General features: G+C 45.2%; 1 protein-coding gene across 5 annotated transcripts in view; it reads right to left on the bottom strand.

Annotated features, from left to right (window-relative positions):
• RNF213 (ring finger protein 213) overlaps positions 1-24,381 on the bottom strand; it is a 520,350-nt gene that overhangs the window by 429,890 nt on the left and 66,079 nt on the right. For 2 of the 5 annotated variants that reach the window (XM_040345004.1, XM_040345005.1), the window contains exon 1: positions 8,734-10,719. The exons of 2 other annotated variants lie outside the window; for them this stretch is intronic. In XM_040345004.1, coding sequence (XP_040200938.1) covers positions 8,734-9,489 — 756 coding nt within the window. In that variant the 5' untranslated portion in view covers positions 9,490-10,719. Of the gene's footprint in view, positions 1-8,733; positions 10,728-24,381 lie in introns of those variants that run through there. One more of the 5 variants, XM_040345006.1, reaches the window with a different exon arrangement.

Genomic DNA, 24,381 nt, shown 5'->3' with positions numbered 1-24,381 from the left:
TGTTTATATCTTGGATGGCGGGAGAGGGAGGAGGTCTATGTTCACCCAGTCTTTGAAAAACACGTTGCCTTATGGGTTCGTTATATTGATGATGTGCTGCTGGTGTGGAAGGGCTCATCGGAACAATTTGGTAAAGAAGAATTTGGAATAGAAATATCGACCTTACATTCAAGTTGAACCTATACCAAATTAAATTCCTGGATATACTGAGCCGAAAGGAAGGTTTCAACTTAGTAACAAAAACCTTCAGAAAACCTACAGCCGGTAACACCCTCCTGCATGCCACCATTCTTGGCCGTTGATTAGGGAAATCCTTGCAAGACAATTTTTGAGAATTAGAAATTGTTCAAATATAAAAGACTTATACGGTGATAGTAGAGGTGATCATATTTAGATTTAGAGCAAGGGGATATTCCAAACTCTGTTATCAGGGCCTGATGTCTAAGGCACTAAATACAAGTAGAGACAACCTTGGAAATGGATCAAAAGGATTTCAGTACCAAACGGAAATCCAAACAAAAAAAAGTAGTAGTCACTACCTATGGGACTCATTGGAACCAACTTATGGTATTGAACAAAACACTGGCATATACTGTTATTAGATAACAGACTTAAAGCGGTGGTTCACCCTAAAAACTACTTTTTCTAATTCCACTGCCCCCCCACATTACAATCCGATTAAGGCTCTTATTATTTTGTTCATGCTGTACATACCTTAGTACAGCATATTCACCCGTGCATCCGGGTTGCGAGTCCCGCGGGAGTGGGCGTTCCTCACATGCTGGTGATTGACGTTTTGCCCAAAAACGAGCTCCCCCCCTGTCGCGTAAGCCGCGTCACGATTGGCGAAAGGAGCCGAACGGCGATGCGCATGCGCAGTATAGCGCCGACTCGCCGTTCGGCTCCTTTCGCCAACCGTGAAGCGGCTTACGCGACAGGGGTGGAGCTCGTTTTTGGGCAAAACGTCAATCAACAGCATGTGAGGAACGCCCACTCCCGCGGGACTCGCAACCCGGATGCACGGGTGAATATGCTATACTAAGGTATGTACAGCATGAAAAAAATAATAAGAGCCTTAATCGGATTGTAATGTGGGGGGGCAGTGGAATAAGAAAAAGTAGTTTTTAGGGTGAACCACCCCTTTAAGAAAATATTGAATCAATCCAATAGCCAAAATGGCTTCAACCATTGGTGACCTACTGGTTCAGAGTGAGTATTAACCAGGCAAGGAAATCTAACCTGCTCTTATCATCCATTGCACCTCTTAATGGTATGCACCCTTGCAGACACTGCAAATATGTAGTGAAAACAAAAACCTTTAAAAAGATATTGAAGGTAAACAAACCTTTAAAATACAGTCCTTTAACTGTTCGTCTTCATTTATAGTATATCAGAACATCTGCCCTTGTGGCAAGATATATGTTGAGAAAACCAGAAGAGAAGGGGTGATTAAGTCGAGGTACTATTACAAACAGAAGTAAAATGGATTTTTATTTTAAATTTACTGTGCCCAAAGGGGTTGAACAGTGATTTATCATTACAATGTTTCCTGTGAATTAGGGAACAGATAGCTTATGCTGCCAATTGAAACCACTCCCTATCCCCCTCTCTGACAAAGATGTGTTTGTTGTACAGTACTTTACCCTGTTACCCTATGTATAATGAAGTCATAGTGCTGTAATGCCTAGGTATACTAATACTATGTTCTTAGTTCCTGTTTTAAGCCGTTTTCTCTTTCTTTCTAGACTTATTTATGGTACACTACCCTTCTGTTTATATAGGGACCGGGGATGTTTAAAGGTCTAGGTATTGGTTTCAAGGCTGATACCTTTGAAAATTAGCTAATGTGTGGACATAATGACCACATATGGAAAATTTCTAATAGCGATTAGTTGCATATGCTATTTGTTATACCCCAAAAATGGCAGTTTACCGTCACTCTTTCCCCTTTTTTTGCTCCTCCTTAATGTGTCCATTGCTATAATGGTAAGGACACAGACTCCATTTATTTATATACATATATAAAATCTTTTGTATGTCCTCACTGGCATGTGCAGCTGGTGGTATCCACAATCGCACTATATTAGGCAATTTAGCTCACTTGTACATTGGTTACTGTAAGAAATGTAGTTAGGGGGTGGCACTCAGCCCTGCATTTAACCCAGTGACAGCCTATTGGTCTCTATGTCCTGACAAACTTCTGGTGGGCAGAACGAAACATGTTGGTGTCGGGACGCCCCCTCCCCACCTCCTGCAGCACCGCATGGCATCCTAAGCACATATGATTACATAGCTCAACCTGTTTAAGCAGTACTGAAAGGAGTCAGAAGCCGCCGCAGCAATCGGGAATACACCACAAACCACTACTGGCAGCGCCTGGTGTTTATACACCACTTATCGTAGGAAGAGCCTAGTGGGATCGGTTATCGATTCCTATGGAAACTGGACCTTTATAGCAGGGACTGCGAGTACCAGCTGACACCTCGTGTCAATACTGGTCAGTCCCACATCTTGGGACCAGCCCAGCAGCACAGGTCGGATCAATAACACTTATGGAAATAAGAGTTTGCATGTACATGGTATAGGCATATGGACATTCTTGATGCTCTCACTACATTAGTCCCCTGCTCTATTCAGTTTGCATATGGCTCCGGCTCATGTGGACACTTTTAGGTGGTATACTAATACTCACAGCAAACTCCATTACAATGCTTAATTACTGGGACCTGACCACACTACTTACTAGAGCTACATAAATATGGACTTTGACTGCAGCCTTCCCTGCATGTGATTTACCCTCCGAGCATCCACTCATCCATTCAGTCCGATAGATCATGGACTATTAGCTGGTTCTCATTGAAACTAGGACCTTACTTAGACTTACATACGCAGAGCGTGGTGTTGGGTATTAACATCTTCATGTATATTGGGTACAATTTCACCATGGTTCCTGCAGAGTTCTGTCCATATATTCACATCGTTAAGTGGTTTATGTGTATGGTTCTAGCCTTGGAGTAGCGTGGGCATTTCATTTGCTCAGTGTGGTTGTAAGGTGGTATGCCAGCTAGACCAATGCTTGAGCAGGATATATCCTAATATCCAATGCAGGTGCTAGTAGCATGAATTTCTAGAGGGTAATTTTGTAGGGTGAACTGTCCCAGCTCTAGGTCAGAGGAGGTGGGGGGGGTGTTGCATTTACTGTTGAGGAAGGGGGTTGTTGTTTTAGAGCCTGGGAGAGTTTTAATTGGCGGGGGATGGCTGGTGGGATGAGATGTGGAGAATGGATGGATGGGGGGGGGGGGGGGGTGTTGAGGGACTTGTGATGCTGTATGTTAATTTTTTCATAATAAATTTAAGGAGGTAGTTCTTGGATGTGCAGACGTTTTTCTTTTTTGGAATTTTGTCATTGTTGTGATCACACACTTGCTACACTGGGCCTCCACCAGCATATCACTGCAGAGTTCCCAGAACCGCCAATCTTTTTGGAATTTACCCTAGACATATTTGAATCTTTAACCTTTGCAGTGCTGAATGCATCTCACTGCAACAGTGGCTTCTTCTTTTACCTGTAGTTCAACTTTAATAACAATGAGCAATGCCAAGCTGCAGGTATCTAAAGAAAGCAAAATACTTTTTTGTATTAAAAGGAGGTATGGGTTTTGTTTTTCCTATTCATACTTACCTCGGTGGATGCAGCATCAGACTGATGCTGCATCTGTACCCCGGTGTCTCTGCACTGAGAAGCGGGCGACCGAACACCGCCGATGGCTCAGTTCTCTCACCTCCTCGAGCAGAGCGATGCCAACTGTCAGTCAGCATAGCTTCTGCTCTACTTCTCAGCGCTCATTGGAGCACTGAGCAGTGGAGGAGCGGGGAGCTGAGACACTGAGACTGCCATAAATTAGGGCAGCTGGCGGATCCCTACTTGGAAGTCGAGATGATGCGCTGCCGCGACTGATGGCAGTGACGTCAGCGAAGAGCGGACTTCAGACCGCTGTCCGCTGAAAACAGGTCACAGGAGTGCAAAACGAATTGCACTCCTGTGACCCATAGGAAAAGCCCAGCCTAAAAAGCTCAGGCTGGACTTCTCCTTTAAGAGAGAGAAAGAGAAAATATGACTATTGCCCCTGTACAAAGCATTAGTAAGACCTCTTCATCTGGAACATGGGGTTCAGTTTTGGACACCAGTTCACAAGAAACATGTTGGACAACTGGAAAAATTGCAAATAAAGGACAACTAAATTTTTAACCTCTACATACAAAAAGGCTTCTTCCCATTTAGAGCTGAAAAAAATGCAGAATGGACTACCTTGTGAACTAGTTCTAGCCAGCTGTTGGATGGTTTTAACCGCTTCCTGCCCCTGCTATAGCCAAATGGTGACTACAGCGCGGGCTTACTTTGCCGGAAAGCAGTATACTGATGTCCTCACGTGATCATGCTTCTCGCACACCCCCTGTGGCACGCTCTGTGAGCACAGTGTTCTTCCAACTCCGCTGATCACATATCAGGGTAAAGGGCCAATCACATTGGCCCTTTACTATATGATCAGCCGTGTCCAATGACAGTTGATCATGCAAGCAAACACAAGCCGGTTCACGGCTTTTCTTTCCTCACACTGACAGCGTGAGGAGAGGAGAAAAAAGCCGATAGATAACTGGCTTGTGTTAAAGGGATATCAGCACCGATCATCAGTGCTGCCCATCAGTGGTGCTGCCCACCAGTGCCGCCTATCCGTGGCCACCAGTGAAGGAGAAACATTACCTGTTTGCAAAATTGTATAACAAACTATGAAAATATATATATATATATATATATATATATATATATATATATATATATATATATATATATATATATATATATATATATATATATATATATATATATATATATATAAAACATTTTATGTCTTTTTCATTTGTTTAGCAAAAATGAAAAAAAAAAAAAAAACTCAGTGGTAATTAATTACCCCCAAAAGAAAGCTCTATTTGTGTACCAAAAAATATAAAAATTTGATATGGGTACAGTGCTGCATGACCATGCAATTGTCATTCAAAATGTGACAGCTGAAGAATTAAAGCTGAAATTGGCCTGGGCAGTAAGGGAGTGAAAGTACCCAGTAGGCAAGTGGTTAACCAGTTCCGGACCGCCGCATGTATATTTCCGTAGGCAGAATGGCACGGACAGGCACGTGGGCGTACCTGTACGTCCCTGCCTAGACGCGGGTCGGGGGTCCAATCGGGACCCCCCCCGGTACATGCGGCGGTTCGGTAGACTGCAGAAGCGATCCGGGATGAGGGGGCGGCTATTCGTTTTCAGCCACCCCCTCGCGATCGCTCTCAGCCTATGTGCGCGCCCCCCCGCCTCTTCCTGTGCTAACTGTAAACACAGGAAGAGGGAAGTGGTGTGCTCTCTCCTCGTGTCGGTCTTTTGGTCCGACGCTGAGGAGAGAAGACATCACACAGTAAGTTGCACCAACAGTACACTGACACAGGTACACGTAGGCACACTTACCCCCCTCCCCCCCAGTCACCGCCGATCAGCCCCCCCAGTCTCCTGTCACAGTGTGTCACTGAATGCAGTGATCATTTATTTTCTGATTACTGCATTTAGTGTCAGTGTGACAGAAAAAAGTGTTAGGGCAGTTAGTCTTAGGCCCCTTTAGGTCCAGGGTAGCCCCCTACCCCCCCCTAATAAAGGTTTAACCCCTTGATCACTGCCCTAGTTAATCCTTTCACCCCCTATTGCCAGTGTCACTAAGCGATCGGTTTTCTGATCGCTGTATTAGCGTCACTGTTGCCGCTAGGCAATTAGTTTTTTTGAGGTTCGCCGCCAGGTTCTATAGCATTAGGTACCCCCATAAATAAAGTTTTTAACCCCTGATTGCCCCTAGAGTTAACCCTTTCACCAGTGATCACCATATAAGTGTCACTGGTGACGCAGTTAGTTATTTAGGTTATATAAGCGTCACTGGTGACGCAGTTAGTTATTTAGGTTTTTAGAAAGCGTCAGGTACCCCCATATATTACCTAATAAAGGTTTTAACCCCCTGATTGCCCCCTAGTTAACCCTTTCACCAGTGATCACCGTATAAGTGTTACGGTTGACGCTGGTTAGTTAGTTTGCTGTTTATAGCATCAGGGCACCCGCCATATATAACCCAATAAAGGTTTAACCCTCTGATCGCCCGGCGGGTGATATCAATTAAATTTTAGCGTCAGTCAGGGTCTGCGTCGCCCCAGGCAGCGTTGGGTTAGTGCCAGTAACGCTTACACCCACTCGCAAAGCATACACCCCCCTTAGTGGTATAGTATCTGAACGGATCGATACCTGATCTGATCAGATCTATACTAGCGTACTAGGGAATTTAGGGTACTCAAAAACGCATTGTTAGCGGAATCAGCCCAGATACCCGCTAGCACCTGCGTTTTGCCGCCCAGCCCAGCCCAACCCACCCAAGTGCAGTATCGATCGATCACTGTCACTTCAAAAACATAACTGCAGCATTCGCAGTGACAGATCCCTGCGATCGCTAACAGTTTTTTTGAAGCGGTTTCTACATTTTCCTTTCTATAGTCAGGTGCTTTTTTACCTGTGAATCATCACCAGTGTACCACTAAATTTAGAGTCCAAAATGGCAAAGCGAACATACACTGATGAACAAGCCTACTTGTTCATGAGCATGACAGATAGTGAAGAGGAGGTCACGCATCTGTCAGAATCTGGCTCAGAATACGAACCTGTTTACGACAGCGGCTCCATGTCAGATAGCTCTGACGACGGAGTGGTGGTCCCTGCTAAGGCCAGGCGTACCCGACCCCGTTCTGATGTTGTGGAGCAGCAAGAACCGCAGGACCCTTGTATGGAGCAGAGAAGTACTAGCGCCGCTATTCCTTCTGGTGGATTGGCAAGCACCAGCGGCCTAGTACACCCTGGTCGTTCATCCAGCACTGCAGTGAGACGGGGTGACGTGGCGAGTCCCATAAGTGCAGTTCAAGCTGGCGAGGTGGCAAGCACAAGTAGTGTCCCGCTGCCACCAAGAAGAAGACAAAGACAGGCCCGTCGTGCCCATAGTGCCCTTCCTGAAAAATTTGCCTATCCTGATTGGGTCCCCACCACTTCTGCAGCACCCGTACTTCCCCCATTCACTGGCCAACCCGGTATTCAGGTGGATACAGCGAATTTTATGCCACTTGATTTTTATTCGCTGTACTTCACGGAAGATCTCTATAGATCTATTGTGGACCAGAGTAATTTATATGCTGGTACCTACATCGCCGCTAATCCCCAGACCCTCCTTACCAAAGAATGGAAACCTCTTGAGGTTTCCGAATTTAAGACCTTTCTGGGCCTTACACTCAACATGGGCATACACCAATTTCCGGAATTGCGGATGTATTGGTCCACACATCCAATTGACCATATGCCCGTGTTCTCTGCTCACATGGTCAGGAAACGATACGAGGCGATCCTGCGGTTCCTGCATTTCAGTGACAATGCACTTTGTCGTCCACATGGAGACCCTGAATTTACCGGCTCTACAAAATTCGGCCCCTCATAAACCATTTCAACAAACGTTTTGCAGCCTTGTTTAATCCCCAGCAAGTTGTCTGCGTTGACGAGTCCCTGATTAAATTTTCTGTCCGCTTGTCTTTCAAGCAGTACCTTCCCAGCAAGCGTGCCAGATACGGGGTCAAGCTCTATAAGCTCTGTGACAGGGCAACAGGCTACACATGGAGCTTTAGGGTTTATGAGGGCAAAGATAGTGAGGTAGAGCCGGAAGGATGCCCAGATTACATGGGGAGCGCTGGCAAGATCGTTTGGGACTTGGTGTCACCCTTATTCGGAAAGGGGTAAAAATCGCAGGGGCAATCAAATACCATCAAAAGAAAGCTCTATTTGTGGGAAGAAAAGGACGCAAATTTTGTTTCGGTACAACATTGCATGACTGCGCAATTACCAGTTAAAGCAGCGCAGTGCCAAATTGTAAAAACACCTTGGGTCTTTAGGCAGCATATTGGTCCGGTCCTTAAGTGGTTAAAGGCTGGATGCATTCCTAAATGTACAGACTTTAACTGGCTATTAACATGTATAAGTAATAATAGAGACTGTTGATTCAGGGAATAGCTAATTGTATTTGGGAATCAGGAAGAAATGTTTTTTTTCACTGTTGAATAAATTGGACCACCCTTTAGAAGTTTTTTTATTTATTTTTTGCCTTCTGCCGGATCAAATGAGAGCAGAAGGTTCTGTATATGGAAGTTGTTGATATATTTACCCAATACCTAATAATAGCATAAGCTGTGGGGACAGCAACCACTAAAATTTAACCATTTAAAAAAAAATGTACTCCCCCAAACAAGCTTTTCAAATACACCGCTTCTTACCCCAAAATGTGCAGCTAAGCACATGGTGTATATTTACACATTGCACATTTTGACTGACAGCTAAACTCATCTCTAGCCACACACCCCTGGCCACTAACATACGGTACATAATGTTAAAAAACAGTTCTTAAGCTCTAGTCAAGTGATTATGCCTGGGTCTCCAAGGCTAGATCCTATTGTTAATATGCAAGGCTAGATTCCCCTTAAAGCAGAGTGCAATATTTATTTTGCTGTCAACATATTCAGTTAGATGCTACATGTTTTTAGACAACCAAGAAACTATTTGCAACAGCAAACTAACACAATGAACACATAAAGGTTTGACAAAATTTTGTAGTAACCAACCTTAGCATCCTTGTTATTTTGTTTGGCATCTCCATTTTTTGATGCTTTTTTCTCATTTATGTTTTTAGATCCTTTGCGGTTTTCATTTTTGATTGTATCCTTCTGGATTAATGTATTAGAGGTATCTGGGAGACTGTCTTTAGTACTTTCTTCAGCTTCCTTTTCATTTTGTGATTTTGTTGTCAGTTTAGTTTCACAAATTCTACCACCAGAAATATATTCACTATCTTTAGTCGCATGTCCACAGTTGTTTTTCTCTTCATGAGCTAAAACCTTTGTAGCAGCATCTACCTGTTTGTCTTTCTTGTCACACTTGTGGGCAGGTGGGACCTTGTTTTTGGCGTTTTCTGCTTTTGTTTCCACTTCAAGTGCTCTTTCAGAACTAGCTGACTTTTGATTTTTTTTAACCACATCAGGTTTTATGCCGCTTTTGCCTGTATTTTGCATACATGTGTTAATAGTGTCCTTCTTACTACTGCTGTGAATATTTTTTGATCCTTCGTCGTTCTGTACATTTTGACTCTCATGCTCATTTCCAAGCTCAACCTTTTTAAGTTTAGAGTCAGTTGACATGTCCAAAGCACTCTCAGAAATGTTTAGTTCTTTGACCTGAACAGCAATTATCTTCTTATCCTTGGAGGCCTCTTTCTCACTGACACTCTTAACTTCTAAATCAGAAGAACTAGTCACTATGCTTTCAGGAACTTCTTTATTTGAGGATATTAAAACTTCCTCTCTTTTGGACACATTGGGCATTTCATCTTTAGCTTCCTTTTTGTGCTCATCCTTGTTAGGTGGCACATCTTTATTGTGTATTAACACTGCATTCTCTAGTCCAGTACTAGGATCTTCCCTATCTTTTGGTACCGTTTCACCATCGTCAGGTTCGGCTGGTGTATTGGTAGCATTAGCATCAGCATTTCCTATAGTCAATGCAGTAGGTTGTATGCTTTCACTAGTAACAAGGTCTGTAAGGCTGCCACATCCATCATCATCATCATCATCGCTTTCAACAATAGTGGAATTTTCCAAGTTAGCTGGAAGTGAAATAAATGCCGAGTCACTGTCTTTCTTCTTTTTACTTTTCTTTCGGTTTCTCTTCTGAAAGATAAATTAGTACTTTTTTTTTAATAACCATTAAATGTTGGCAAAAGCAGACATAGGAGCAGGACTAGACAAGTCGTAATGGCCATATTGCCAACTGGGTTTAAAAACAAAGTACAGCTGATTACTAACTATTTGGACCTTTCCTTCTACAGTATGTGGAGGCCCAAGTTACCTAGCTCTTTAAAGGAGACATGTACTGAGATAACCACACCAGTCACACCAGTTCCAGTGTCACCAGACCAGTGAAGCCAGTAACAGTGTTCCTGATTACCACCACACCAGTCCCAGTGTCACTAAAAATAGTCTTCCTGATTGCCACTACACTAGTCCCAGTGACACTAGCCAGCATCAGTGTTCCTGATCTCAGCCGCACTAGTCCATGAGTTACCAAACCAATGCTAGTCAACAGCAGCATTCTTGATCACTAGCCACACCAGTCCTAGTGTCATCAGACCAGCTTAAGCCAGCAACAGTGTTCCGATCGTCGCCACACCAGTTACCAGACTAGTGCAGCCATAAAAAGTACTCCTGATTGCTGCAACTCCAGGGATAATGTTACCAGACCAGTGTATGCCATCAACTGATCAACACCACACCATTCCCAGTGTCACCAGACCAGTGCAGCCAGCAAAAATGTTCATGAATCCCATAGCACAAGTCAAAGTGTCACCAGATCAGTGTCAGCAAATAACAATGTTCCTAATCACTGCCACACCATGCCCAGTGTCACTAGAGCAGTGTCAGCCAATAACAATGTTCCTAATTACTGCCACACCAGGCCCAGTGTCACCAGAGCAGTGTAAGTCAGCAACAGTGTTCCTGATTGCCATCACACCAATCCTTGTGTTACTAGACCAGTGCAGCCAGCAACAGTGTTCCTAATCATCGATACACCAGTCCTATGGTCACGAAAGCAGTGTAAGCCAGTAACAGTGTTTCGAATTGCTGCCACACCAAGAACCAGTAACATTGTTCCTGATTGCCACCACACCAGTGGCAGTGATCAAAACTAGTGCAGCCGTCGGCTGACTGAGGTTGTTAGCCTCTACGCCGACGACATGCTTCTCTACCTGCCCGACGCGGGCCCCTCACTCCAGACTGCTCTCCAGGTTGTCATGGCCTTCAGGACTTACTCGGGGCTCCGGATAAACTGGACTAAGTCCCAAATCCTTCCCCTAGACGCGGGTGCCCCCACTGCCGACCAAGCCGCGCTCCCCCTGGTCAGAGCCAGCACCAATAAATACCTTGGTATCACTGTATCTAGGTCCCTCTCTGACTACGCTGCCCTCAATTTCGAACCCTCATTTGCTCTTTTGAAACAAAAAACACAGATATGGTCCCGTCTCCCCCTTGGGGTAATGGGCCGGATTAACCTGATCAAAATGATCCTCCTACCAAAACTGCTCTACGTGTTCTGGCAGGCCCCTCTGTATCTTCCCCAACGTACATTTAAAGCCATGGAGGCCATCCTCAACACATTTGTCTGGGGTCCCTCCCGGCACAAGTTGTCCTGGCGGGCCCTGAAATGCCCGGCCGACTTGGGTGGCTCTGCGCTCCCTGACCTACTCCTCTACTATTTGGCATCCCAGCTCTCACACTTTTTCCACTACAACCACTCTGACAGGGATTGGTACTCCGCCCTGGTCTGCTCGCATTGCCCCGGGCCCCCTGAGCCACCCCTTTCAGCTCCTGTTCCGAGAGCCCCGTGGCCCTCCCAGGGCCAATGAGGGCAGGCACATGTTATTCCACCACTGTAAAATATGGCAGCTTGCTATACGCTTCGGTAGGGCACCCTCCCCTCACTCCCACATACCCATCTGGGACAACCCGCTCTTACCCGAACTTGCCTCTGTCCCCGACCACAGCCTGTGCATTGACAGGGGCGTTATATGCCTGTCACAGGTGGTGGCTCGCAGATCGGTCAGGCCATTCCAAACACTTAAAGAAAACTTCACATTACAAAATCACATGTTCTTCTGCTTCCTCCAGCTCCAACACGCACTCGACACGCAGCTCGGTAACCCTATCCCAGCCCTTGAGGTTCCCCTCCTAGTAGACATTGCACTGGGAACAGACCATAAGAGACTCATCTCCCAACTCTATACGTACCTTCTACAGCCCGTGACAACCACCACTGCCTACCAGTTGAAAACCCGTTGGGAGCCTGACCTGGGCGCTGTGACTGACGGGGATTGGGGGGAAGCCCTCGCCAACTGCAGGACCGTCTCCCACAAGCTCTCTGACCGCCTTACCCACTTGTTTATCCTCCACAGATCATATCTGACGCCCTACCGCATCTCCAAATACAGACAAGACTATGACCCCAACTGCCCCAGATGTGGCCACCCCAACGCCTCCTTCTTTCACTTGCTCTGGACCTGTCCCCCCCCATTCAAGGGTTCTGGACCCAGGTGGTTCAGTTTCTCCATGATCACATGGGCTCCCCTGTGTCCCTCTGCCCTGTCAGTGTGTGCTGGGGCTCCTCTCGCTCCCCGAAAGCGAAAAATACTTAAATATATTTTTGCAGGAAACATTATTCCTTGCCAAGATGCAAGTCGCCAGGTTGTGGATGAGAGGGGCTCCCCCCACTTTTCAGCAATGGCTCAGTGCCGTCAACGACACTCTCCCATACAAAAAAGCAATGTATGCCCGCAGGTGCTGCCCGAAGAAGTACAATAAAGTCTGGGACAGGTGGCTGGAGGAATCTTCCTCGTTTAATACGGTTGACTAGTTGTGGTTCTGCTCTGCGGACACCCGCCCTTTTTTTGGAGACTCCCCCTCCTCCTTTCCCTCTCCGCCCCGCTGGCGCTATAGACACCTTGTAGCCCACGCCAAGTAAACAATTCCCTCTATTATTTTCTCTGTCCCCCCTTTTGCATGTCCCTGTGTATGTCAATTGGATTTACTTGTACTTGCAGTGCATGTTGCACTTATCACCCGTTTGTTCATTTATTTATTTATGCTCAATAAAAGTTGTTTTTGATTAAAAAAACAAAACAACTAATGCAGCCAGTGTTGTGGAAATCTTATGAAGATGTATTTAATATGTATTGTCATAGCGTCACCCAGTGTTAGCTCTCCCGCAACCAGCTCTAAAGAACTGACTGGGGCGGACCTAGACTGGTTGAGATAAACTTCCTGATTTGGAGAAGGGTGTTTGCGGAGTGGGGATGTCAGCCGGTGAAAGGGCCCCTGTGTGATGCACAGAAATTCGCCTGTGGGGATGCGTCCACTCTGCAAACGCATTGTCGGTTTAGCGGATATATGCTCGTCATCTCTCGGTGCCTGATCAACATTGTATTGTGACAAGAACATACACCTGCAGATAAGCTCCCCTCATCAGGAACTGTGCTCATCGTTATTGTATTATTACTGTATCGTTATTGTATTATTATTGTATTGTGTTATTGTTGTATTCATGTATTGTATGTATCTAAATATCCCTGTCGGAAGGGTTATCATATGTTGTCAAATCCATATATGGGCATTTGCTGTGTAGAGCCCCCATGCTGTATCCTGACTTCCCATGGAGGAGGTCACATGTTGTGACATCACTTGCGATGGAGGAGGTCACAGCATGTGACCAATCAGCTGCTTTGTGAAAACTTATAATAAAAGCACGTTGTGTGGGCGTTGGCAGGCAGTGATTGCTGGGAGCTATGATGAGAACAGTTGGTGTTGAGGTCTCTTGACTTGAATGAATGGCAGATCGGATGAATGGCGAGTGAAACTTTTAGCTTAAAGATGGATTATTTCAATAAGATGAAGTGTGTGCTTAATAGCACAGGCAGAATGGCGGTGTGCTCTGCATACAACCAGATTCTGCCACGTCACCAGCAACAGTGTTTCTGATTGCTGCCAAACCAGTCCCAGGGTCACCAGAACAGTACAACCTGCAACAATACTCCTGATCGCCTCCACACCAGGCCTAGTGTCACCAGACCTGTGTAAGCTAGGAACAGTGTTTTTGATCACTGTCACACCATTACCAGTGTAAGCGAGAAACAGTGTTCCTGATCACTGCCACACCAGTCCCAGTGTCACCAGACCAGTTCAGCCAGCAACAGCACTCCTGATCGCAGCCACACCAATCCTGGAGTTAACAGAACAGCAGAACACGGTTAGTCCGCAAAGTTCATGATCGCTTGCCACATCAGTCCCAGTGTCACCAGACCAATGTAAGCCAGCAGCATGTTCTGATCACTGCTACAGTGGGTGACCGCGATATTGTGTCAATCTCGCTCCCTTTCTCAGCGAGATTGACCACCTACGAGCCCCATTGCGGGAGCCAGCGAAGACCCCCGGAGAGCGGAAGAAGGCCCCCCCTGGTAAAAGAGCTAAAGAAGAGAGGGGGGCCCCCCCGGAGCTGACTAATAAATTACTTTAAAAACCCTGTGTTTTTTTATTTTCTTTTACACTTTGTACCCCTACCCATTCACCTGGAGGCAATGTACCCGATATTCATTCACCTAGGGTGGGGGGGGTCGGTATCTGGGGGCCCCCTTATTAAAAGGGGGCTTCCAGATTCCGATAAGCCCCCCGCCCGCAGACCCCGACAATCAACGGCCAGGGTTGTCGGGAAGAGGCCCTGTCCATTTCAACATGGGGACAGGGTGCTCTGGGGTGGGGGGGCCGCAGTGCGCCCTCCTGCCCCAGAGCACCCAACCCCCCCATGCGGCCTGGTACAGCTCAGGAGGGGGGGGCGCTCGCTCGTCCCCACTCCCTTCCTGGCCGGCCGGGCAGCGTGCTTTGGATACGGGTCTGGTATGGATTGTGGGGGGACCCCCACGGCGGTTTTTCGGTGTAGGGGGGGGTCTCCTTACAACCCATACCAGACCTAAGGGCCTGGTATGCCCCTGGGGGGAACCCATGCCGGTTTTTTATTTGAAATTTGGCGTGGGAGTTCCCCCTCAGGATTCAAACAAAACGCCGCAGATAGAATTGGCAGGAATCCAAGTCGGATCCCAGTCGCTTCTATGACGCGCTCGCTGGAATGTGCTTTGTCTATTCCAGCGAGTGCGAGATGTCGGCACCCTGTCGCCGAGAATAAGCGCGATGATGTCGTGCTGGAAACACATTCTCTGCAACAGGTACTGTACACTAGTGCCAGTGTTGCCAGACCAGCGCAGCTATCAAAATATGTCAACCTTTTTCCTTTATATAGTAATAAAATGGAAAAACTCAGTGGTGATTAAAAACCATCCAAAAAATGATATAAAATGTATTTGGGTACAGTTTCTGGACAGCCGCACTCTAAAACTTGTTGCTTTTATTGTAAAATGAAAAACACAGGATACATGCCACAGCAAACGGGGTACAAGCTGACACGTTTCACACTAAACTTTAGTGCTTAATCATAGCTATGATTAAGCACTAAAGTTTAGTGTGAAACACGTCAGCTTGTCAAGCCCACATACCAAGCAGCTTTCTATGCTGAGCACTTGGCAAGGGGGAGGAGACAGGAGCACCAGCAGATGACACGCGAAGAGGAGGGTCGAGACTACTCTGTGCAAATGTATGCCGTATTACACTCTTGTGTAAGTATGACTTTTTTTTTTTTAAATGTTTTATATCTATATATCAATATCTATATGATAATGTACATACACACACACACACACACACAGTTGTGCTCATAAATTAACCCTGTCAGAATTTATTTTTTCTTTACAATTTTTCAGAGGATATATGAATGATAACACAAAAAATATTTCTTTCACACATGGTTAGTGTCTGACTGAAGCCATTTATTAAATCAAGTTGACGCAAGTTGACGCAAAGAAGTTTGAATGGCTATTAGGCTCCATGCACACTGAAGCTCATAAATGGCAGTTTTTTGGGAGTTTGGGCGTTTTTTTTTTATAACATCCCATAAATTCCCCTCTATGTTATACTATGTGTCCATGCACACATGGCTGTTTTCTGAACGCTCTAAAATCGCGTTATGGAGTGTTTTTTCTGACCACAAAAAATGCTAAACACTCATAAAGGCTGATAAATGTTGATAAACGCTCAGAAACGTGGCTCACCAGCATTTAACGTTTTTGATCCATTGAAAAAAAAATATGATTTTTTTAAACGCTAAAAAACGATAAACGCAATTGCACAAACGTTAAACATTGAAAGACTCAACGCAAAGCTACTGGCCTTTGTATAACGTTATTTTAAAGTGGATGTAAACCCAAAAATGTTTTTTTTTTATGTCACAATGAAGATAATACGATTTCCTATCATCTGTGCCCAGTCTTGCCACACAGAGTTAATCCAGCGCTGAGCAATCAGCTTTTTATTGTTCAGGGGAATAAAACGGACTTTCAGAGAAAAAGCAAAGTCCGTTCCGCCCCCATGCTTTGAGTGACAGGTTATTTACATATCTCGTGCACTAGCCTGCAGACACACAGTTTCTGTAAACAGTGCACAATTCACATCCCCCTCCCCTCTCCCTTCGAGCTCTCCTAGAATTGGCTGCTTGTCCTGTGTTTTGATTAAATGTTTTCAAAACATGAGGTGAGACACAGTTCAATGTCATGATGAAATGCTCCAGTGAACAGCCATCAGAATATACATAGACAAGTTATGCACGCTCTGGCCAAGGGGAGTGTAGAGGTGGGCAGGGCATCTGCTGACATCATGACCCCGCCCACCAAGCGCAGATGACAGACCCACCCACTGAATCTGCTGTTTTTGGGGGCTTCTAACTAATAAACGGGACACATTTGACTGGTAAGGATATATGCAGGAGGCATGTATCGCCTTATAGATCAGCACTATGGCAGTAGTTTACTATTGATGAGAGTGGGTTTACATTATTATTATTATTATTATAATACAGGATTTATATAGCGCCAACAGTTTACGCAGCGCTTTACAACATCAGGGAACATCCACTTTAATGTCCAGTGTGCATGGAACCTAAGGCCTCATGCACACTGGATGTTTTTGTAGAAGCTATTTTTGGCTGTAGACGTTTTTTTCTATAGTCATTAAACTCTCTATCATGTTATCCTATGTGTCCATGCACACATAGGCTGTTATCAGCAGTTTTGGGAAGTGGCATTTTTGAGCAGTAAAAAGAAAACACAAAACTGGTGGGTTCCGAGAGATGTTTTTCAGCTGTAAAAACGCTCTAACGCAGAAAAACATCAATAAACACTCAACAGCGTTTAACATTTTTGATCCATTGAAAAAAAAAAATTCTTAAAAAAAAAAAACAATATAAGTCATCGAGTTTCTGGACTTCCGAAAGACCCTTGCATCTTTCATCCAGTGCTGCACTGACATTTCTGGATTTTGAGTCATGGGAAAAGCAAAATTATTGTCAAAAGATCTGCGAGAAAAGGGGCTACTAGGTTCAGGTCTGGTCATTGACTTTCAATACAACAAAGAAAAAAGATATACATGCACTAAAATCCCAATAACTTGTACATGTATTTAACCACTTGCTGACCGCCATATAGCAATATGACATGCACAAAGTGGTTCTGTTATCTCGACCGGATGTCACATAACGTGATCAGGATAACCCAGCAATCATTGATGTGGTGTGTCAGTCTGACACACCGCATCTCCGATCTGGTTAAAGAGCCTCTGATGGAGGCTTGTTAACACGTGATCAGCTGTGTCCAATCACAGCTGATCACGGTGTAAAACAGAAAAAGCCGAATATATCGGCTTTTCCACTATCGCAGGGATATGCAATTAGCGGACCTCCAGCTGTTGCAAAATTACAAATCCCATGATGCCTCTGGGTGTCATGCTTGTGGCTGTCAGAGTCTTGCTATGCCTCATGGGACCTGTAGTTCTGCAATAGCTGGAGGACCGCTAACTGCATATTCCAGATGCGAGTAGAGAAGAGTCGATCGGCTACTCTCCTGACAGGGGGGATCTGTGCTTATTATCAGTGCAGCAGCCACCCCGAGGATGCTCACCCAGGAGCACCAGGGATGCCACCCATGGCTCCCGGGGATGCTGACCAAGGATACCCACCCAGGGATTCCACTCAGAACCACCAGGTATGAACTTGTGCCAATCATTGCCCACTGTAGTTGCCAATCAGTGAACAGCAGTAAAGCCTGCCAGTGCCTCCTCATCAGTGCTGCCTTTCAGTGCCACCCATCAGTGCCACCCATCAGTGCCACCCATCAGTGCCACCCATCAGTCCCACCAATCATTGCCCATCAGTGTCGCCTATCAGTGTCGCTTTTAAGTGCCCAGTGTCGCCTATCAGTGCCAATTAGTGGCACCTCATCAGTACCCATTAGTGAAGGGGAAATAATTGCTTATTTACAAAATGTTCTAACAAAAACAAAATACATTTTTTTTTCATTTTTTTATTTTGTTAGCAAAAAATCTGGTGATCAAATATCACCAAAAGAAAGCTCTATTTGTGAGACCAAAATGATAAACATTTTGTTTGGGTACAGTGTTACATGACTGCGCAATTGTCATTCAAAGTGCGACAGCGAAGAAAGCCGAAAATTGGTCTGGGCAAGAAAGGGGGGGGGGGGGTGCCCAGTATTAAAGTGGATAAACTATCAGGTGCTAAAGGCTGTCCATCGTAGCATTTACAGTTGCAAGGCAGTGTGGGACTGACCATAAGATGGATTACTTTGGTCAGCTTAACCGTGTATTTCAATATATGTGAACTAAAAATCCCTATTTTACATTTGCATGGTTTGCTTGAAGGGTGTATAGCAGTATCCAAAGGGTCCATTCAAAATTTGTAGTGTAAATATGCGGACATGCCCTTTTAGCACCTTACCAGCCACTTTTTGGCTGTAGACGTTTTTTTCTATAGTCATTAAACTCTCTATCATGCTATCCTATGTGTCCATGCACACATAGGCTGTTACCAGCAGTTTTGGGAAGTGGCATTTTTGAGCAGTAAAAATAAAACACAAAACTGATGGGTTCCGAGAGATGTTTTTCAGCTGTAAAAACGCTCTAACGCAGAAAAACATCGATAAACACTCAACAGCGTTTAACATTTTTGATCCATTGAAAAAAAAAAACAATATAAGTCAATGAGTTTCTGGACTCCTGACAGACCCTTGCATCTTTCATCCAGTGCTGCACTGACATTTCTGGATTTTGAGTCAGCAAAATAATTGTCAAAAGATCTGCGGGAAAAGGTAGTTGAACTGTATAAAACAGGAAAGATATATAAAAAGATATCCAAGGTATTGAGAATGCCAATCAGCAGTGTTCAAACTCTAACCTAGAAGTGCAAAATGAGGGGTTCTGTTGAAACCAAACCACGGTCAGGTAGACCAATTAAAATTTCAGCCACAACTGGGAGGACAATTGTTCGGGATGCAAAGAAAAACCCACAAATAACTTCAGGTGAAATACAGGACTCTCTGAAAACATGTGGTGTGGCCGTTTCAAGATGCACAGTTTGGAGGCACTTGAAGAAAGATGGGCTGCTTGGTCGAGTCGCAAGAAGAAAGCCATTACTACACAAATGCCACAAAGTATCCCGCTTCATGTCAAACAGCACAGAGACAAGCCTCAAACCTTCTGGCATAAATTCATTTGGAGTTAGAAGACCAAAATTTAGCTTTTTGGCCACAACCATAAACGCTACATTTGGAAAGGAGTCAACAAGGCCTGTGATGAAAGGTACACCCATTCCTACCGTAAAACGCGGAGGTGGATCGCTGATGTTTTGGGGGTGTGAGCTACAAAGGCACAGGAAATTTGGTAAAAATTGATGGCAAGATGAATTGAGTATGTTATCCAAAAATACTGGAGGAACATTTGCATTCATCAGCCCGTAAATTGCGCATAGGACGACATTGATCCAAAACACAAGACCAAGTCAACCTGTCATTGGCTATAGCGGAATAAAGTGAAGGTTCTGAAGTGGCCATCTCAGTCTCCTGACCTCAATATCATTCACCACTTCCCTACCGAGTCATTGTAAAATGACGTCGGTGGGAACCCTCCCTCCCTCCGGTTGGATATCATATGACGTCCTGGGCTTCCCAGGCGGCTAAGGGGGGAAGCGGGCCCACCGCATCGCTCGGGACCCGGTGCGCGTGCCCTGCAGCCGCGATGTCCGCCGGGCACCCGCAATTGCCCGCAATCATGGCAGGACCATGGATCTGTATGTGTAAACACACAGATCAATTTCCTGTCAGAGGAGACTGATGTGTGTTCCCAATACAGAGGAACACACATCGGTCTCCTCCCTATGCAAGTCCCCTCCCCCTACAGTTAGAATCACTCGCTAGGGAACATATTAACCCCTTAATCGCCCCCTAGTGTTAACCCCATCCCTGCCAGTCACATCTACACAGTAATCAGTTCCGTTTTATAGCACTAATCGCTGTATAAATGTGAACAGTCCCAAAAACATGTCAAAAGTGTCCGATATGTCCTTTGGCAATGTCACTGTCACAATACAAATCGCAGATCGCCGCTATTACTAGTAAAAAAAAAAAAAAAATACCATAAATCTATCCCTTATTTTGTAAATGCTATAACATTTGCGCAAACCAATCAATAAACGATTATTGCGATTTTTTTTTTTCTAACAAAAATATGTTGAATACTTATCGGTCCAAACTGAGGTAAAAAAGTCTTTAAAAAAATAAATAAAAAAATGGTGATATTTATTAAATCAAAAAGTAAAAAATATTGTGTTTTTTTCAAAATTGTCGCTCTTCTTTTGTTTATAGCGCAAAAAATAAAAACCGCAGAGGTGATCAAATACCACCAAAAGAAAGCTCTATTTGTGGGGAAAAAAACATAATGATCTCATTTGGGTACAGTGTTGCATGACCGCGCAATTGTCAAAGTGTGACAGTGCTGAAAACTAAAAATTGGTCTGGGCAGGAAGGGGGTGAAAATGCCCGGTATTGAAGCGGTAAATACATGTACAAGCTATTGGGATTTGAGCACAGTTGAGCACTTTTCTATGTTTGCGTTAAACATGCACATTGTTGGACATTTATTGTTTGCAGAATTTATACACTGTCAAATATTTCATACAGGTTGCATATTGTTTTTTTATGAGTCTTTATCTTCATTGGTACCTTTAAAATGATAATGCAGCAATTTTTCATTAGGTTTCGTTTAACCACCATGTTACAACACCATTAACACAAAAATGGCAGCTTGGTGGAGACAATTTTTTGGAGCGTCATTTATAAACGGTGCTGCTAAAAACACAAATGGGTGGCCCTTTAAATACCTCTGATCGAGCGGTCATTAGACAGGGCAGATTACAAGCAAAATATGATCACTATAAATCAATCACAGTGATCACAAATGTAAATAAAAAGTGTCAACAAAGCCATACCCTTCTGCCAAATGACTTCTCTGTAATCTTGCTGTTATTGACCACCAACATTGACGATTTGCAATTCCTATACTGCTAGCATTAGCAAATAGATAGGAAAGCATATTATATTTACTTGTTTCCAACTTTTTTTTACATTTCCTCATTTACTTTCTGGCTTCCAGGCCTAGGAAAATTATGTTATACATCCCAGCAGTGTTCAGGAGGGGTGGATGGTTTGACCACCAATGTTATGATGAAAAAAACAACATCAACAATTACGGACACTAATCACCGATCACCAATAGGTGGCACACACCTTTGAGCACCAACATTTTAACTGCCAGATCCGTTCTAAGGCTGAATATATTTATTCTATGTAGCACTTTTTACACACAATTCCCCATATCCATTTGTCAAAGCAGCGACAATAACATTCTTAAACCTCTGCGATGGAAACTATTTTTATAACCTAATTTTATAGTTCATGACAAACAATTTTAAAAAATGCCCTCAGTGCCGGTTCAACAGGGGCAGCAAGACTTGCTGCGCCACTCTGCAAGGCGATCTGAACACGACTTCAGAGGCGACTTGCAAAATGACTTCTGTATTTAAGTCAATGCAAGTCGCCCTGAAGTCGTTCCAAAGTCGTACAGGAAACTTTTTCTAAGTCTGAGCGACTTGAGTTGCTCCTATTAGAACGGTTCCATAGGGGGTGGAGGGATGGAGGCGAGAACATGACACACACGTTCTGAGGGAGGGGCCTGATAGTGCCTGAGGAGAGTGCGAGGCATGCTTGAGAAGACCCATGGATCTTTCACAGCGTGAGAGGCTGTGAAACGACAGATGATGCCTCGGCTCCCGGGACTCACCGGACCAGTGCCTAGCTAAGCTCCAGTCAAACTGCAGCGAAACAGAAAGGAGGACCGAAGCCCATGTTAGCCTGCTCAATGTGCCTACTCCCCCTGCTCCCCCCCCTCTCGCTAAGTCTCGTCGGGACGGAAGAGCTCCTGTCCAAGTAAGCAAACAATGCGAAGGGACTAGGAGAGATTCCCAGCAGTGATTAATCACTGAAGATAAGGTAAAGCTGAAGTATTTTCTAAAGAGCTGTCGTTTTACAAGCAGGGCCGGATTTGCCACAAGGCCACCGAGGCCAGGCCTCGGGGCGGCAGTGGTGCAGGGGCGGCACAGCTCCTGCGGCGACTTCTCGGCTTTTGCGGCCGCCCCCCGCATTTACATAGCCGGCCGGCACTTGCTGCTAGGTTGGTGAGGCCGTGAAAGACAGGCGCGCGGCGCGCTATTCAGTAGCGTACTAACTAAGGGGCGGGGCGATTCGCCCCGGGTGTCACACGCTGGGGGGGTGTCGGGTGGCTGCGGCACCCTTGTCCTCCAAATGCCCTGTATGCATCAGAAACAGCGCGGCGTGGTAGAGCAGCAAAACCCTGACCATGCAGGGAGAGTGTGGGGGTGCCCGAGTCGAGTGCGGACTGTACCGCTACCCGGGTGACAGTCACACACAGGAACGGCTGCCGCGAGCAGAAGAGGAAAAAAAACAGTATCTCGCTCTCTTATACAGCAAGGCGACTGGAGGGTGAATAGGAGGATGCAAGTGGAGCAGACGTTTTCACCCTGAAGAGCTGTGAACGACTGGAGGGAGAGAGACAGACGGTAAGGCAGTGTTGAACAGAGGACAGGAAATTCCAGAGGAGTTGCAGGTGATTGATTGCTAGGTGGTCCTAGCAACCAATCATTATCTTGTGATTCTGAATAGGAAAGTGCAAAAAGTAAGGTAGGAACGAACACAGAGCTATACAACATGGGGGTCCAGAGCTGTGTGTGGGGGTTATTGTGCAGGGGGTCCAGAGCTGTGTGTGTGTGTGTGTGTGTGTGTGTGCAATGTGCAGGGGGTCCAGAGCTGTAGGGGAGTAATGTGCAAGGGGTCCAGAGCTGTAGAGGGGTAATGTGCAGGGGGTCCAGAGCTGTAGGGGGTAATGTGCAGGGGGTCCAGAGCTGTAGGGGGTAATGTGCAGGGGGTCCAGAGCTGTGGGGGGCTGTGTAATGTGAAGGGGGTCCAGACTGCTGTGTAATGTAATGGAGTCCAGAGGTGCAGGAGGTTGTGTAATGTAAAGGGGTCCAGAGATGCAGGGGGTTTAGTAATGTAAAGGGGTCCAGAGGTGCAGGGTGCTGTGTAATGTAAAGGGATTTAGAGCCAGGGTGCCGTGTAATGTAAAAGAGTCCAGAGGTGCAGAGTGCTGTGTAATGTAAGGGAGTCCAGAGGTACAGGGGGTTTTCAGTCTGTACAATTAAAGCCAGTTATTTTCAGTGTTCTTGTGTGTGGAAATATGTTTTTAATCGATCTATTGTAGCAGTCATCGATAAAGGATGAGAATGATGGTGTGTGTGTGTGGGGGGGGGGGGGTGGCATTGAAGGACTCGGCCTTGGGGCGGCAAAGGGAGCAAATCCGGACCTGTGTACAAGCAAGCTCCCAGGACCAAATGAATACTTTAGACTCAGCAAAGTACTAGAATGCTTTTTGCCTAGATAAATGCTTTGATTGATCTCTTTTTTTTCATAGCCGTGTCTTTACGATCCGACAGCTGTATGCCTGTGGCCGCGTGTATAGGTACTTGGTAACCTGAGTATAGCGTAGTATGTGGGAGTTGGTAGTGGCAGGCTCATGGAAATATCAGGCAAAATACATGCTATAAATCTCCTCTTTTTTCTGTCGCACTCGGCCTAAAGAAGACAAACAAGTTGATATAACTGTTATATGGCTTAGAATGTGAATGATATCTGCAAAGTCTGCAAGTTTCATACTAACTGAACTGATTGAAAGGAATGGTAGGCGGAATAAGTATATTCTAGCATTACTATAATATGCCTATGATATGCCTATATACTTTTTAGACCGAAGCAGCCGGAGGGTAATAGATTAATATATAATCAACCCTAGGAGCTGCAGCAGTCGGCACTAAAGAGACGGTGTAAGCCTCATTAATACTGTGCTTAAAATAAGTTATAGTCCTGTAATTGCTGGGAGAGTAGACATGGGCCAAATAATCTACGGTGCCCCAGAGCTGGGGTGGTAAGAGTCATAAGAGTTGGAGACACAGTTTAATCACCTGTGCATCAGCTCAAGAATAAGAGGCTCAAGCAAATTCCAGCCAGCCCATCCACCCGAGGCCAGTTTTATTGCAAATTCTCTCTTACTTTTTTTTTACCACCGTTATTAAACCATACACAAACATCTGTTCTG

The sequence above is a fragment of the Rana temporaria genome, chromosome 3 (genome assembly GCF_905171775.1).
Source record: "Rana temporaria chromosome 3, aRanTem1.1, whole genome shotgun sequence".
NCBI classification, from domain to species: domain Eukaryota; kingdom Metazoa; phylum Chordata; class Amphibia; order Anura; family Ranidae; genus Rana; species Rana temporaria.
Note: the sequence above shows the minus strand (reverse complement) of the source record. Positions and strands in the feature narration are given on the sequence as shown.